Below are 17,098 nucleotides of genomic sequence, written 5' to 3'. Positions count from 1 at the left end.
CCACTGGGAACGGGTAGTATGTGTGTGTGTGTGGGGGGTACCCTCGGTACTGTTGATTGTCCCCCCCCATTGATAACGCGGTTAAAGCCGCGGGCGGTGAGCTAGTTTAATGACAAGTATATCATCATCACCCCCCCAGCAAGCCGCCGTTCCACATCTCGCGGCGCGGCTGGGGCGAGTTCCCCGTGTCGCTGGAGCTGCACTTCCCGCGGCCCGACGTCAACCGGCCGGCCGCGCTCGCGCACACCATAGCGCTCGACCGCCACTACACCGGCCTGCAGACGCTCGGTGAGTGGCTGCCACCGGCTGCCACCGGCTGCCACCGCCGTGAGGTGGTTCAGTGAATGTGAGGGAGTGAGTGAGTTGGTGGCTGGATCGGCACGCTGTGTGAGTGGGGTGAGGTAGTGAGTGAGTGAGTGGGGGGCGGTGGGTTGGGTGTGTCCGACGCGTAAGGAATCTGGAAAGCGAGTGAGTGAGTGTGTCTGTTAGTGAGTGGGTGGGCTGGTTTAGTGTGTCCGACACATAAGGAGGTTAAGTAAACGTAAGCGTGTGAGCGAGTGGGAGGCTGTGTGGGCTGTTTGGCTAGACCTGACACGTGAAAATGTTAACTAAAAGTAAGCGAGTAAATGGATGGATGGGCCAAAGAGTGGACTGGGTCTCTCTGACACGGAAACAGGCAAAGATCATATCAGCTTGTTCGTAGAATAGAGGTTAGTGATGTCAGTGACTGAATGACTAATTTTATTAAAGATATTGTGACAAATTCGATATAGCTTATCTATGCTATAGAGGAGTGATTTGTATAAAAGTGTGTTTGTATGTTATCACGTAAAAACTACTAAACCAATTAAAAAACTCTTTCATCGTTAAAAAGCTGCAACTTCACTGAGTGACATAGGCTGTATATGTATCCTGAGCGAAGCCGGGGCGAACGAAAAGCTAGTATTAATATTTTTTTATTATTAGTATTTTTACACTACAATCCGTAAGAGATGCATATCCCTGGTGCGCCGGGTGCGAGACAGTCCCGATACAATTTTAAAATGTATTGCAAGTAGATTAGATTGTCTATATGTAAACCATTGCTGTAAATTATTTTCAGCAATGATATAGAATAGGATAATTTCTAATTTAATGTACTAACATAGTTTTTAAGCCTATTGTATATAGTTGCTCGATTATATGACTAAATTATTGTTATTATTATTATTATATATTAAATAAGTTAGGAAACTACGGAATGAATATATGAAAATATAAAATATTTTTTATTTCTTCACTTCAGGTGCGGAAACAGTGGTAGATGTGTGGCTATACAGCACGCCGGAAATGTTAAAATACGAATACAAAGACGACGACACGACACACAAGTTGGCGGCGGAAGACGCAGACGCACCAGACGCACAGCACGCAGATGACAAGGGCACAGACGATACAGAAGTGCAGATCAAACCAGAGCCGAACGAAGCAGAGAACCATATAAACGAGGGCGATAGTTGGCTGGATTTCTTCGCAAACCAAACGGCTGTGAGCGTGGACGATATGCTCGTGAAGGATATTAAAAAAGACATGCAAGCAACCCCAGTGAAAGTCGACGCGGACGCTGACATCAAAATGGCCGACGAAATACCGAGCAGCATAGAGCAGCCGTGGAAGAAACGGATCATGAAATACATGGATCCGACGACGGGGAAGATATATTATCTAGAAATGGACAGGAAACTGGATTTGAGCACAGTGCAAGAAATCGTTATTAACTCGAAGGGCAGCGTGCAGACGGCCAAAATAAGTCCAGTCAAAAATGGCGTGCGAAATATTAAAAAGGGCGTTTCGTTGTTGAAGCCGGAAGTGAAAAGTCTGCTGAACGAACACAAATTCGAAAGGCATCGTCTCCCCACTCATATAGAGAACGACCATTGCTATTTGGGCTTCAGTTTCTACGAAACGGTGGACAGGGAGCCGAAGTTGGATGAGTTCAAGAGAATCGTGGAGCGTTTGACCAGTGTGCGGCAAGTGGTTAAGTGTTTGTTAAAGAAAATACCGCTGATTAGTGCGGAAGCGAACAAAAGTGAATTCGTCAAGTGTTTCCCGTTTGTTGTGGAGAATGAGGAACGCTATTGGAAGTTGGATTTCGCCAAACGGAGAAATATTGAGGTGAGATTTTTTTACACACATTCGTTAATCCTTTTCTTTTCCCTTACCCCACAAAAGCGGGCAGCGCATTAGCAGAGGTACTACCTTTGCGAATGTTTATGGGCGGTGGTGATCGCTTACCATCAGGTGGACCACCAGCTCAGTTGCCCGCTATGACATATAAAAAACACACATACACACACACACTGAAGTAACCATTCGCTACGTTACCAGTTAGATGTGAAACTTAACCTACAAACTTACCACCGAACGCCTTTACCCTCTCTTTGACACTTCTGTAACTAAATTTATTATCTGGTGTGGTGGGAGACAATTCCTTATTGAAACAATTAATTTCTATTGCAGTGGTCAAGAGCGAAGCTCATCAACAAGCTGCTCGTGGAGAATTTCAAATCGAGCACCGAACAAATATGGCGGACGAAACAGATCCTGGTGTACGCGCGACTGCACGGCTTCTACCCCACGCGGCCGGAGAGCGTCCTCGCCCAACCGGACAGACACACGGACGAGTGGTCGTCGTGGAACGACATGGAAGCTTCCAGAAGCCTAGAGTCCAGCATCAAGGAAGTGTACCCGAGCGCGTGCGACATCAGCAGCCTGTCAATATTCGACCTGGACAGCTACAGAGCGGCCGACCCGCCGGTGCTGGCCGACTCCGACGAGGAGATCGACGTGGTGCGCGACAGGCGGAGTGTGGTGCGCAAACAGTGCGACAGTGCGGTGGTTCAGTGCGCGCTGCCGGTGACCGGTGACGATGAGAGACACGGGTTTGTGTTCGTCGAACGGAAGTGCGCGGATATCGGCCTCGAACTGCGGAACGAGGATGTTGGCCACGGCTATTCATATAGGTGAGTTGGTTTGTCGACAACATGGTGGAATCACACACACTAATATTATAAATGTGAAAGTTTGTTCGTTTGGATGTTTGTCCGTTAATCGCGTTGATACTACGGAATGGGTTTTGGTGAAATTTTGTATACAGACAGGATATGAGCTGACTCGGGGGATAGGATACTTTTTATCCCGATTAAATACTAGCTTGAGATAAAAGAGGAATTTTGATATCCGGCCAGAGCTAGCTTGAGCACCTAGTAGTAAATCATAATAGTTATAAGCTATTTGGCAATGCTTTCTGATGGTGAAACAATTTTCAGAATAATTGTTCAAATAGTTTTTGTGAAATAGTAACAAACATAAAAAAAATCCTGTGTTATCGTTGTCGTGTTGTAATGGGACAAATGATCAATTTCCTATCAAAAACAACGAAAAATCACTTTGGTTATATATAATATACATTCCAATTGAAAACCTAATTTTTTTTAGAACCATCTGTTAAAAAATATATCATTCTTCATTATAATATTCCACCTCACAGCGCAGTGCACGCGGTGCTGCTATCAGCCGTGCGCAGCTTTGCGGAGGACCTGATACGGGAGTCGCTAGCTGTGAAACTTATGGAAGGAGCATCCGCACACCACCCACCGCCCACGTGGAGCGGGTTTGTTGTTTTTGTCTGTTTGTTTCTTTGTTGTGTTGGGGATCGGTCTGTTTTTGACACGATTTTCAACACAAAAACGCATGAAAATCGTAAATATTAGCTAAAACTTCACCTGTATTACCTACCTGTTCCGGACATGTTTAGATAGATTTTGGCCCACTTTAAATGGGTGGGTTTATTAATTCATACTTTGATTCAAGTCATGGTATGATGATTAACTAAATTGTCTCACCTGCTCTTGTACAGAGTATACGTAAGTAAACTAGTTAATCCCGGCGTTCGGCGGCGGCTAATCAGGATAATAAGATAAACTCATCAAATTATTGTGTTGTCACTGATCCTTGATAAGTGAAATAAAATTTTTTCCCTTTAATCGAAATCGATCCTACAGGAATCGACTGACATACAAACGTACAAGTGAAGCTGATATAAGTGTGTTAAACTAAGATATATTTAGGATAATCCCTTGATGATGTTTTGTTTGCATATGCGTGTCATACACGCTTATATAGTGACAGTTGCAACCATTGACAGTACGTGTCAGACAGTGCCTACGCGTCTATTTCACAGAGATTTTTGTACGATACAATACATTTTGAATATTATTACTAATAATAATATAAATAATATAAGGTAATAATGGCTTTTTCAGATAGAACACGTAATGTATAGTATTATATAGTTCGCATTCTGTTTAACAAAGTTATAAGGATTTAATTTCATTAAATGTTAGTTTTTAACGCCGCTCGAATATTTTTTGTTGTCCCTATAATGGGCGATTGTGAGAATTTTTCCTCGAGAGTACGTCAATGGTTGCTGTTAAGTGTCTATACTGATCGCCAATAAAACCCACGAAGAAGTTATTATCTATTAATTATTTGTTAAGGTTTGAGGAAACCATTTTTGTCGTCCATCAACTTGATATCTTTTTTTTTCAAATGTAACTAAGGAACGCGATATTTATGCGTTCAGTTTAAATTATTTCGTTAGGTATTATAACCTATAACTGCCTGAAGTGAATTTGGACGATTTTGTTTCGATTTTTAAACTTAAAAATTTGCAACTAATATCTTTAAAATTATTAAAGTACGGACACTAATAGCGGTGAAGCTTATGTTATGTATAAATTACTATTTTGTTTTTCAGTTCGTCATCCCGAATCCCCATCCACTTGCAGCACGTGTATCGCGCGGCACAAGCGTGGGCCCACATGTCCAACAGTGGGCTGGCAACCAATAAAGTGGAAACACACTCGCTATAATATACGATTTTGATAAATGGGGTGTTTTATTGTTTTTTTTTAGTTTTAAGTAATTTTTAATAATTTCTAGTTTCAGATGTAGAAGTTTTAATGGTACAAATTCAGAAAATTGCAAAGAAGAATGAAATTTATCCGAAAATTTTATGTCTATTTTGTAGCTTCGTTTCTTGGGTACTAAATTAGATACGCGGAGAGCCGTTTCCATTTCTTCTCCCTTTCTTGTACTTTGTAACAAAGTTTTGTACAAAGTACTAAAGCCTGTTGGAATAATACCAATTAAGATAACTTTAATTTATTTTGGATTTCACGTATTGACAGAAATGAAAATAACTTAAAAATACATTAATTTGTAGGAATTATGACGAGTACTTTTCATTCTGTGACTGCTCACAGATTATTGCAAGAATCAAAAATGCCTGTTAAATTTACATAGTAATTCCCAAGTTACTCAATTTATTATAACTGATCGTAAACACAAAAGGAAAAACTGCTTAGTAAAAAATATGGTTGTAAAATAATTTATAGAAAACCGCCATACGTAACGCTAATAGAATAAATAAAGAAACATGAATACTCAACACAGACAGCAATGCGGTATTTTCTATAATATCTATAACTCGTATCACAGAATAATAAGTACAAGGACTCGGTAAGTTTATTTTCCCAACTTTGGAGCATTTGAATGTAGGTAATAATACTGGTAACATTAGGCGCTTACCCGTGCGGCGCCGCATGCACGGGACGTCTTTAATGGCGATACACGTCTGTCTTTCAATATAGTAACTATTTTTTAATCTGTGGTTTCAACAACAGCTTTCAAGCATGACAGCTTACGTCAAAGAATTAAAATGTTTCAGAAACGGATTCCGTTCAACGGAACATAAATAATTGTTAATATGTAGATATAAGACAGGTAGTCCCAGACATGTTTCGAAATGATAGGTATTGTGTCCCAATTAAATAATAAATAATGTTTTCATTTTTAATTTCGTCTGGTTTGCATTAAATTAAGTGAAGTGAACATGAGTATTGATGATGCTTTCTTGAGAATAATGACTTTAAGTTCAGTTCTCTAACTGTAATACGTGAAAGATTAAAGGTAAATATTTTGACCTTTTTTACTTAACTTTATTGTCACAAAAAGAAATCATTTAGTATTTATTCACACGTAACCAAAAACGATGTTATTAAATGCCTAAGCGAACGTACTTGCCAACCTAACGATTTCTGTTTTGACAATTATTCAACTATTATTATATTGATTTAACTCCTTATTCAACAAAATTCAGCGAAAGGATATGTAAGCGAATGTTTCTTTGTTATTAAATAGCTCTTAATAACATTAATATTATTCATAACACCATTAGAGTGGACCAAACATACTAGCTAGATGAAATTAAGCAAAATATTTAAATGCTAAATGTACAAAACTTAATTAATTAATGTACAAAATTTCTGATGGGGAAATACTTATAAGTACTATACATATAAGTATTTCCCCATCAGAAATTTTGTATATAGATGCTAAAATATTAAAATGTACCCCATCTTCGATTATTGTTAAGTCCAGTCCACCCCAGTTTGTGGGTTAAATCTCTTTTTAGCCAGAACAAAGTTACAACAACATGTCATTCAACTGTATTTAATTTGTGTTGGTTCCTCCCATGTGGTCCCATTTAAGTTTTGTCTAGTTCTTTAGTTCTCATTTAGTGTTATAAAAAATAGATGTTGGCTGTCTCAGACCTACCTGATATGCACACAAAATTTCATTTGAGTCAATCCACCCGTTCCGGAGGAGTAAAGTAACTAACGTAGTGACACAAGAATCTATATATATAAACGAAAGTCGTGTTAGTTACACTATTTATTACTCAAGAACGGCTAAACCGATTATGTTGAAATTTGGTACAGAGATAGTTTTAGACTCGAGAAAGGACATAGGATAGTTTTTATCCCGGAAATCTAACAGGAACGGGAACTTTGTTGGTAACGCCCCGAGTCTATCTTACCCGTAACTACGCGAGCAAAGCCGCGGGCGGAATGCTAGTTTTATATATAAGAAGATGACATTTCAAAAAGATAATTAAATTGTTTCTTCTGTAATTGTACAGATAACAAATACAGATATCGGAAAATATCTGCAAAATGTGGAACGATACAACTTGGTCGTTTGAAATGCTCACCGAATTCAGTAAACATTTCTTGAGCCAAGGAGGTCTGTGTTCACATAATTGGTTTTACAATTATCACAGCAATTTAGTAAGTATATACCATATTAACTGCTTAATCCTCTCAATAGATGGGGGGGGGTGTCCCTTACGTATAGGAAATATGATGGATGTGGTGGGATCACGGGTGGCGGAAAGGCGTTGCTACGGTTGGGCAAAAAGATGTGGGTTCGAATCCCACCTCATGATAAATTTTTTTATATTTTTTCCAAATTTCTCAAGTATATTAATTGTTTGTTTGTTATTATATCACAATTGGTAAATGTAAATGATCCCGTGAAATACTTACATTAATTATGCTTAGTATTTTCTTGTATTTGATTTTAAGCGTGTATTATACATTTAGAAATTTAAAACTTTTTAACGGATTTTAAACGCGATTTATTCATTATATTATTAACCCGACGTTTCGAACACTTTACAGCGAGCATGGTCACGGGAAGACTGTCGTGAAACGTGAATAAAATGAATAAATCGCGTTTAAAATCCGTTAAAAAGTTTTGAATACCATAAGCTTGTTTCATTGAATCAGCAAAGAATCTACTTAAAAAATAGAATTTACACTTTTAGAAATCCCATAAAAGATTAGAATTCCCACAATATGCACTCCTTGTAATTTAAACATATTTATAGTGTGTTTTTTCTTAAACAACATACCCTGAAACAAAGTAGGAAAATTCAACTGGATTCAGGAAAATTTCGAATTTCGATTTTGTTGCTCCAAAACTTGTGAGTTTTCAAGCGATTGACATATTTCTTATTCAGTTTGATAGTGATCATCATTATCAGCCCATAATCCACCACGCTGGCCAAGTGCGGGTTGGCAGATGTCACATGCCGTCGAACTTTTAATTCTTGGACATGCCGGTTTCCTCACAATGTTTTCCTTCACCGTTGAAGCAGTGGTGATGTTATCTACATGCGCAGATAAATTGAAAAATCAATTTATTTCCTGCACGCTCGCCCGGTCTCGAACCCCGACTTATCGATTTTGAAGTCCGAGGTCCTTACCACTGAGCCACCACTGCTTAGTGATACCTCGCTCTTAAAATGTTGGTGGCCATTTATCTAGAAAGGAATAACTTTTGTATGCATTTAACTGATACAGTATGCAGAAAAAAAATGGTGTCAATGTTTTTTTCACATTTTCAGTCGAAACGCAACTTTGGGCTACTTAAACTGGCAAAATGCTTAAACAAACCGACAAATATAAAGATAATGCTCAATATAGTGAAGAGATATCTCGGAAATATGATTGAAGTGGTAAGTCGTTGCAGGCATGCTCATTCGAAAATTATATGACGTATATTTGTCAAATCGAACATGCTAATCTCAGGAACTACCGATCTCTCAATCAAGTACTAAACATTTTTAGCAAATGTGGGCTTCTTTATCTATTAAAACAATTTTTCCCATAAAGTTGTAGAACATGCAGTGATGGACCAACAGAATCAGCATAGGTTAAATAACATCACACTATCACGCTTCACCCTAATATTATATCACAGTTGCATTCTGTGTCCCTATGTCTCTATGTATGCTTAAATCTTTAAAACAACACAATGGATTTTGATGGGATTTTTTTAATACATAGAGTGATTAAGAGGAAGGTTTATAATATTTATGTATATATGTATGTACGCGTGCGAAGCCGCAGGCAAAAGCTTAGTATTACATAATATAACAAGAAAATTTGTTTGTTTGAATGTTTGTCCTTCAATCACGCGAAACTCACGAAACTACTGAACGGATTTTGATGAAATTTCACATACAGACAGGGTATGAGCCGACTTGGGCGAAAGGATACTTTTTATCCCGATTAAATGCTCCTTGGGGATAAACCTTGATATTCGTACGGAGACGGGACAAGCGTCCTATAATGAATAAATAAATTGGGGTTAAAAAAGTCCTAAATTTCTAAAAACAATCGAGCTGTTACATGTAACACCACCACCAGACCCGTACCTGCTTGCAACGGAGTCGAGGCGAGGAGTCGCAATTGCGCGCGCAGCTCGACGAGCTGCCGCAGCCGATGCGCGCCGTGATCCTCAAGCTAGAGCTCGTTAACATCGTGGATGCGGTGAGTTGGTGATGCCGATGCTGAGTATATCCTATCCTACTAATATTGTAAATGCGAAAGTTTGTAAGGATGTGTGTGTGTGTGCTTGTTGCTCTTTCACGCAAAAACTACTGAACCGATTGCAATGAAATTTGCTACGTAGACAGCTGGACAACTGGAATAACATATAGGCAACTTTTTATCCCGATATTCCTACGGGATATGGACTTATGCGGGTGAAACCGCGAGGCGCAGCTAGTTATTAATGATAATTTTCTCAAAAAAAAAATTAAAGATCTAACGATAGATATTTAGAAAAACACAGTTACGTACATTATTACATGAACAACACTATTATGTTTATTAAATTTATGGGGGTAAGCTGTGATGAAAAAATATATATCATAGTTTGGTCGTTTGCCATAAGCAGACGTTTCTTGATGTAATAGGACTTCACACATTGTTGCAAAATGCCCACAATATTTAACAAGATTACACGAAATTACACAAGATCACGCAAAGTGACACAACATTTCACCAATTCTCGCAAATTGTCACCAAACGCAGATGGAGAGCACCAACGTGCGCTTCCTGCCCTCCTTCTGTTCAAGCGCTGTGACCAAAATAGTCAGGGACATAGCGAAGTTCGCTCGCGCCAACATAGCGGCTAAAACGAGTGCGGTGGGGGGAGGGGAGAACTACAAGATGGCCAAGTACGTGCTCAGCGAGATGGTGGTGAAGGAGGCGGCGGAGGAGATGCACGTCTCGATACAGACCGTGCACAGGGTCTGGTGAGTTCGCTTCATCACCGTTTCTATCATACTACCATAGAATGTAGAAACAAATTGTAAAAAATTTAAAGAATCGGAAAATAGCCAAGAAATAGGCGGCTTTTGTATTTTTTTTTTATTTTACAACCTAAAAATCAAGAACAAACAACTTTTTAACACGTTTTTTGCACTTTTGTTTGTCTGTTTGTCTCAGGAAAGCGGTGTACATCCGCACAATGAAGCGCCTGCTCGCCGGCCAGCCGCTGCTGCTTCCCGAGTGGCAAGTGGCCGATGTGGCGATCGTGTACGACCCCTCGCTGCGCGTCATGTCGCAAGTGAGTGCTCCTTTCGACTCTTCTCGGCTCTCTTTATCTCTTATCTTCTCTTTTTTATGGATATGGCGTTTCATGTTAATATGAATACTAGCTTTCCGTCCGCGGCTTCGCTCGCGTGGTTTAGAAAATCTTGTACTTCGTATATATCGTCCAGTGTGACATTTTTAATTTGCGACAAGAATTTATTTTAGCAAAAAACTTATTAGGAAACCTACAAACATACAAATAGAAAAACGGAAAAACAATTTCAAATCATTGGCTTGGAGTCTGTAAAACATCCACATTGAATAGCAATAACTGTTTTTGAGAAAAATTTAATGTACAGATATATTACATGTATACATTTTTAAAGAATCGAAAAAAATTGATCGGGAGACGAGGTGAGATTCGAACCCGTATCTTTTTGCCAAACCGTAGCAACGCATAGCCTCTCGGCCGCCCGTGATCCCGATTCTTCTATTCTATTGGTTACATCTGCTAAGCCCCCCCCCCCCCACGCCATCTATTGATGCTAAAAAATTCTCAACATGTTGAATGTACGTAACTGACTCCACCCTACAGTGCAACATGGAGGACATCTCCAAACTGCTGCAGCTGCTGCAGACTGCAATAGCCCGGTTCCCGCGGCCGGCCGGTACCGTGGACGTGATATTCGCGATCCCGGATCCCGTGGGATCCGCACCGCTGGATACCGGATCCGGATGCGCATCTGGTAGCACCGGTCTCCAAGGGTCCTTTGGGAATGCTAACCCTGGATGCGAAGTCGATGGGAGCACGGACACCACGGATACATTACCCGGTAGCTCCGGGTCCGAGGGTGCGTGTCCCAATGAGGGCTCTATAGGGTCCGGGGAGGGCCCCATTGGGTCCCACCAGTATAGAGATTGGCTTGCCCGCGTGTGGACGGCTGTGCACTTTGCTTATTGCACCAGGTACGCTTTGAGGATTTAAAAATAATATGCCTTTTAAGTTTTCACGAAACTAAAAAAACAACACTTAAATGAACCATCAACTAAATCATATATACACTTTTTTTTTTATAGTGGGGAAATCTTGCATAGATACCCACGGCCCCCGGGGATGGAGCCGTGGGTTATGTCGGATTCTTACCGACCAAAACCCCACTGTGTTCCGTCGAGCCACTTGGGTGAGGGGGCCACGGGAGCTGGTTAAAATTCATCCGCGACCCCCTCGGTATATATATATACACTAGCCACGGGCCTATACTATACAGGGCCACGCCTTGCTGTGGCTGAGTAATAATTAAAAATATTAAGATTATAAATTGTTGGGATAATTAATCGAAATAAAAACTATCCTATATCCTAAGTTGAACCAAATTACACATAAAAAATTCCAAATTTCATCAAAATCGGTTGAATTGGTGAAGAGTTCATTGGGAATATACATCATGACATATTAATATTTTTATATATTAACATGTCTACGCAACTACTTTGCAACAGATAATATAAAAGCGAGTTTTTCTTTTCTGGTTATGTTCGCTGTGAGTCGTCGAGGGAAACAATTATTGTGACAATTTTCGGCTAAAATTTGCTTCGATTTTCATTGACAGTTTAAAAAAATAATGGTTAATTGTTATTCCATACCTACAGACTATACAGTTAAGAAAAATTACATTTCTACCCGTGTCTCAGCCGGCGCGTGCGTCTCTTTGTTTTTATTTTTATCTTCTCCATTTTACCGTCGAATTGTTGTGACCTGATAGGAGGGCTCTGTCCCTACAGTTGGAACATATATAGGGCTGATGATGATTATGATGATAATGGTGATGTTGTTGATGGTGCTAATGTTGATGATGATGATGATGTTGATGATGATGATGATGATGATGATATAACTGCCAACAGGGGTAACCTAGTCTCCCTGCCGCTGCTACAGCGCCGCTGGCACGAGGCCCGCTGGCTCGCGCGCGCCGCGCACACCTCGCCGGGCTCGCTCGACACGCTCAGCTCGCTCAGCTCGCTCAGCTCGCTCGCGCCTCTCGCTCAGCTCGTCACGGAGACGTGAGTGGGTTTTATGTAACTTGTCGATTGACTAATTCACTTACTCATTCACACACACAGCTATGCAAAAAAAAAGTTTCATCAAAATCCATCCATTTATTTTGGTATTTGTTTTTCTTCTTTTTTTTCATAAATTTGTGTTATTCTTTATGTAATATTACTGTTTATGTACGTAATTTATATATATTTAGTTCCACATATACATGGGTATTTTTTTTAACAGATTTCCCAACGCCGTATTAACCCAGAACCTCCCTTGGCTCGAGCTGGTGAAAAACGACCTGGTCATACTTTCGCCTTTGGTAAGTGATGTCCCACAAACCCCAGTTCCAATTGATATTATGAACGCGAAGGTTTGTCACTCTTTCACGCGAAAACAGCTGATCCGGTCTGGTTGGAATTTGCTACAGAGGTAGATTATAGTCTCGATTTTTGTTTGTATATTTGTTTGTTTCTCTTACGTGTCTATAACATGTATTATCATTGATACGATTGAAATCATTTTTTTACTTTCCTAGTGTAAAAAATGTAAAAATTAATAGACCACGGCCGTGGAAAGCTTCTGTTAATATAGTAAAAACAAAACTTCTCAATTGAATCCCTCCAATTTCTTGTATGTTTTTTTTTTTATATACACAAGTGCTGAATAAAATGTGATTAACTCGACCTACAGACAACACAGCATGTTGTGTCCTATCCTAGAGTTTGTCTACCGTCACCCTTCTTGTAAACTTGCGTCTGTTTGTTTTCCAGAATTCTCCAGATATGGGTCTCGTTGAAGATCTAGAAAACTATGGTAAATTCGCTTTAAATTGCTTTTTAAAGACACATCAATAGTTGTTACGTGTTTTACTTTACTGGCGTTCATTTTTCATTTTATAAATAATTTCTCTTTAAATGTTGCTGGTAAAATACCGACATATTTAAAAGAAGGTATGCCATTTTTTTGGAATTGCGAGCAATAAAGTCAAAACAACTTAATTTTTCATTATAATATTTTAACATTAGAAAGATGCATTATCCTTGTAATAGGTTATTGTGTTCGCCAGTAGCATATATATGTAAAGAAAAAATGTAGTTATGTATGTATGTTGTTGCAAAAAATTAACCTTTTTCATTTCTCATAGATGACACGGTCTCCATGGAAGGAATTATCGATCATCATTCATCCACGTCAATCGTGGATACCGAAGGAGAAGATGATGACTCTTCACATAGAGATAATGAAATCGGTGATGAAATTTTAGAGAAATTCCAATCGATCGATCCTAGTAACGCTAAAGTTAGTATTATATTCGAGAGCGATTCAGATAACGATACAGGTGAATCGAAATCTCTGGAACAATCAGTATTAAATGAATCTGGAAATGCAAATGAAGAATACCAACCGATAGCTAAAAAACCAAGAATAGATTTGCAAAGAGACGCCTCCATAGACTTAAGGATAATTGATGAAAATGATATAGTTAAAAGTAATGTAGTCATAGACAATATCATATCTGAAGACGCAAGTCCGATGATGAATAATCTTAATCAATCCAATAAGCATTTGGATGATTCAGCATCTGATTCGGATGATGATAGTCTCATGATTGACGAATCAGTCAATACTGACAGATGTGGTAGTGATGTCACACCGAGCAACGAGAGAAAACAAAAACTCTATGTAGTACCATTGGACAGTGTTTTAAAGAGTGTGTGTTATAAGAAAAATTATGATAAATCGCACAGATCTAAATTCAAAGAGGAATCGACTGAAGCTAATATTAAAATCGTTAAAGACTTTTTAAATATAATCGACAGCAAAGGCATTGGGGTAACTGACGTGTTATTAGACAATTTAAACAAAATTTTGAATATGAAATACAAGAGTTTAACAGGAGAGCATAGTAAAGAAGATGGTGATAAAAATGATGATGGAGGTAGAGAAAAGGAGTGTCGTAATGATGGTTACACCAGTCCGAGTAGAGAAATTGATGATGGGATCAATTTCAATTGTGATGAGACTCTAGGTAAGTTAGTTTATTGTGGTAAATTTTGAATGAATTTGTGATAATTTCTCATATAATGAAGGTTTAACGAATTGATATCTGTCATTATATTACATAGCAATTATTAAAAATATCATTAAAATTTCAGATCCTGCGCTAACAATGGACACGAAAGTTTTAGTTTGCCGCTGCGACGACATACCCGCGTGGCGCAAACATTCTAGAAACGGCTCGATCAAACTCGATCGATGTACGGTTAAAAATCTATTGCAATACAACAAACCCGTGAGAAATGATATACCCAAAACGACCGAACACCAAAACGAATATAGCATTTCAGCGAAGAGAGACAACAAAGCGGCAGCTTCCGTTCAAAACTTGGAGAGGGAACAAAATATATTTCTCGACATGTTCACCCGACCGCTGAATCAAGCGGAAATCGCGGAAAGGCAAAAGATAATACAGCTGAAATTGTCACAAGCGAATTCTAGTCCGGACAGGGCGAAGTCGAACGCCATACTGTTGGAGATGTTGAGGAAACCGTTATTTGTGCCTAAATCTAAGAGTTTATCTAAAGACAGTGCGAAAAATGTACCAGCGGACAGTTCAAGTGTGGTAACAGAAGATATATCACAGAGTATAGAAGACGCAGTAGAAGTGTCAAGTGTGGACAAACAAACGCAGCGGGTTGCACAGGTTTGTGTTGATGTAGATAGATTTACTGAACTGTCAAACTCACATACACTCGTGAAAGAAATTAAAAAGGAATTAAAATTACTCTCCCAAATATCGAACAAACTCAAAAATGTCTCAGACATTACAGAAAAGCGTAACACAGCGCACGACTCGTCGAAATCATCCATCGATGTGACTAAAGTTCAAGCTCAAATTGGTATATTGTCAGCAATGTCCAAAAAACTAAACGTCACCCAGGAGCATATTTCAAAGATTAAAGAGGAGGTCGACGTTTTTACACGAATTACAAATATAGATTCAAGCAAACGACAGGATATATTAGTTACTGAAAATATGATATTGGTTGAAAGTAAATCACAGAACCACCCTTCGGCAAAAATAACACATACACTAAGCGAAGATGATGTAGAATCTCATAAACCATCAAATATTTCAAAAGTAACAAAAGCGGATAATTCATCAAACGCAGCGTCAACTAAATCCAGAGATATCTCAAAAACTGATGAATTAAAAAGCTTATTACAAGAAAAACAAAATTTAGCTAAAGGAAGTAATCAAGGACATGACAAATCGGTTGTTATTTCAAACATACCCAAAGACATATTAGATAGCGTGGACACGCAATGCGAGCAGGAAAATATATCAGCTAAAATGGCAATCTTGAAGCAAAAGTACCATTATAGAAATACATTGCATAAATCCACATCTACATTGCTACAGACTGACAATCAGCAAAGACAATTACCAAAGGTATCAGAAAATGACACAAAAGACAATACACTACGAAGTTTATTGTTAAAAAAGTCAAAAATGCCCGAAAGAAGTACGGACGTAAGCGACAAATCGGTAGCAAATGCAAATATACAAGGTTCCATACAACAATGCCTCTTAACGAAGATATTCAATAAATCCACGGACACGTTGCTGGAAAACGTATATAAACATGGTGTGTCGCCGAGGAAACTAAATAACACTGAGATTAAGCCCGAGCCTGGGGTGTCGAGCGTGGAACCTAGTGTACAAGTGCCAGAATTACAATTGGAAAAAAAACTAGATCCAAAAATAGAAGTCCCAGAATTACTACTGGAGGAAAGACAATGTCCAGAAATAGAAATGTCACTTTTACAATTGGAAGAAAAACTAGGTCCAAAAATAGAAGTCCCAGAATTACAACTGGAGGAAAGACAATGTCCAGAAATAGAAATGCCACTTTTACAATTGGAAGAAAAACTAGGTCCAAAAATAGAAGTGCCAGAAATGAAAATAGAAGATAGTTTTACATACGAAACGACCAACGAATTCGACTCGACTATCGAGATAGCGAAAAGTGACGACTTCCCGTGCGCAGCGGCCGCTGGAGCGCCGGCGGGCGGCGACGGACTGGACTCGGTGCCGCTGAGTCTTCTGCAAGTGTTGAAGAGGCACGGCGTCTGCGACGAGGTGCCGGCGAGCTTCTGGCGCGACGCTAGGAACGTCGCGCTGGCGCAGCGCTGTCGGCCGGCGCGCGTCGCGGTGCGCAGGTTCGCGCCCCGCCGGGCCAAGAAGGTGGAGTTGCCGTCCATTGACAAGTTGAGGAAGATGAACAAGACCATGTTGGTCGCGCAGGTCGCTCCCACCGTGACGCGGGTGAGTCGATACTACTGTACTAGCTTTTGCTCCGGCTGCGGCTATTTGCGGCGATGCTATTTTTTTTTTAACAATAAAATTTAACAGCAAAATTTTATTTATTAAATATGTACTTCACCGCTGACTGATCGATTTCTTTCAATTCTTCCAAAATTTCTCAGCAAAATTTAAATTCGAATACAGATTCACATTGCAACTATTTTTTTGTTATTGTCAAATCTATACTAATATTTTAGAACTGAAGAGTTTGTTTGTTTGTTTGAACGCGCTAATCTGAGAAAGTACTGGTCCGATTCGAAAATTTCTTTCAGTGTTAGATAGCCCATTTATTGAGGAAGGCTATTATGTACCACGGGCGAAGCCGGGGTGAACCGCTACTATAGTATATACTTAGTCTGGCCATAAATACTGTTACACTTAATTATAAAAAAATATTACATTTGAATTTCGAAT

The 17,098-nt window shown here is 39.3% G+C and overlaps 2 protein-coding genes across 2 annotated transcripts in view; both read left to right on the top strand.

The window, feature by feature from the left end:
• The window catches only part of LOC119836462, a 9,355-nt gene extending 4,425 nt beyond the window's left edge, over positions 1 to 4,930 (top strand). The window contains exons 6-10 of the mRNA XM_038361790.1: positions 140 to 288; positions 1,286 to 2,154; positions 2,500 to 3,002; positions 3,530 to 3,652; positions 4,799 to 4,930. Of these exons, the coding sequence (XP_038217718.1) occupies positions 140 to 288; positions 1,286 to 2,154; positions 2,500 to 3,002; positions 3,530 to 3,652; positions 4,799 to 4,913 (1,759 nt within the window). The 3' untranslated portion in view covers positions 4,914 to 4,930. The remainder of the gene's footprint in view (positions 1 to 139; positions 289 to 1,285; positions 2,155 to 2,499; positions 3,003 to 3,529; positions 3,653 to 4,798) is intronic.
• Positions 4,931 to 5,796: 866 nt separating this feature from the next.
• LOC119836414 overlaps positions 5,797 to 17,098 on the top strand; it is a 17,606-nt gene continuing 6,304 nt past the window's right edge. Inside the window, exons 1-12 of the mRNA XM_038361727.1 lie at positions 5,797 to 6,012; positions 7,025 to 7,172; positions 8,294 to 8,404; positions 9,099 to 9,221; positions 9,768 to 9,991; positions 10,185 to 10,305; positions 10,867 to 11,237; positions 12,177 to 12,332; positions 12,556 to 12,634; positions 13,086 to 13,128; positions 13,460 to 14,344; positions 14,472 to 16,645. Of these exons, the coding sequence (XP_038217655.1) occupies positions 7,059 to 7,172; positions 8,294 to 8,404; positions 9,099 to 9,221; positions 9,768 to 9,991; positions 10,185 to 10,305; positions 10,867 to 11,237; positions 12,177 to 12,332; positions 12,556 to 12,634; positions 13,086 to 13,128; positions 13,460 to 14,344; positions 14,472 to 16,645 (4,401 nt within the window). The 5' untranslated portion in view covers positions 5,797 to 6,012; positions 7,025 to 7,058. The remainder of the gene's footprint in view (positions 6,013 to 7,024; positions 7,173 to 8,293; positions 8,405 to 9,098; positions 9,222 to 9,767; positions 9,992 to 10,184; positions 10,306 to 10,866; positions 11,238 to 12,176; positions 12,333 to 12,555; positions 12,635 to 13,085; positions 13,129 to 13,459; positions 14,345 to 14,471; positions 16,646 to 17,098) is intronic.

The sequence above is a fragment of the Zerene cesonia genome, chromosome 24 (assembly GCF_012273895.1).
Source record: "Zerene cesonia ecotype Mississippi chromosome 24, Zerene_cesonia_1.1, whole genome shotgun sequence".
In the NCBI taxonomy this organism is placed as follows: Eukaryota; Metazoa; Arthropoda; class Insecta; order Lepidoptera; family Pieridae; genus Zerene; species Zerene cesonia.
The sequence above is the reverse complement of the archived record's forward strand: the minus strand, read 5'-3'. Positions and strand labels throughout refer to the sequence as shown.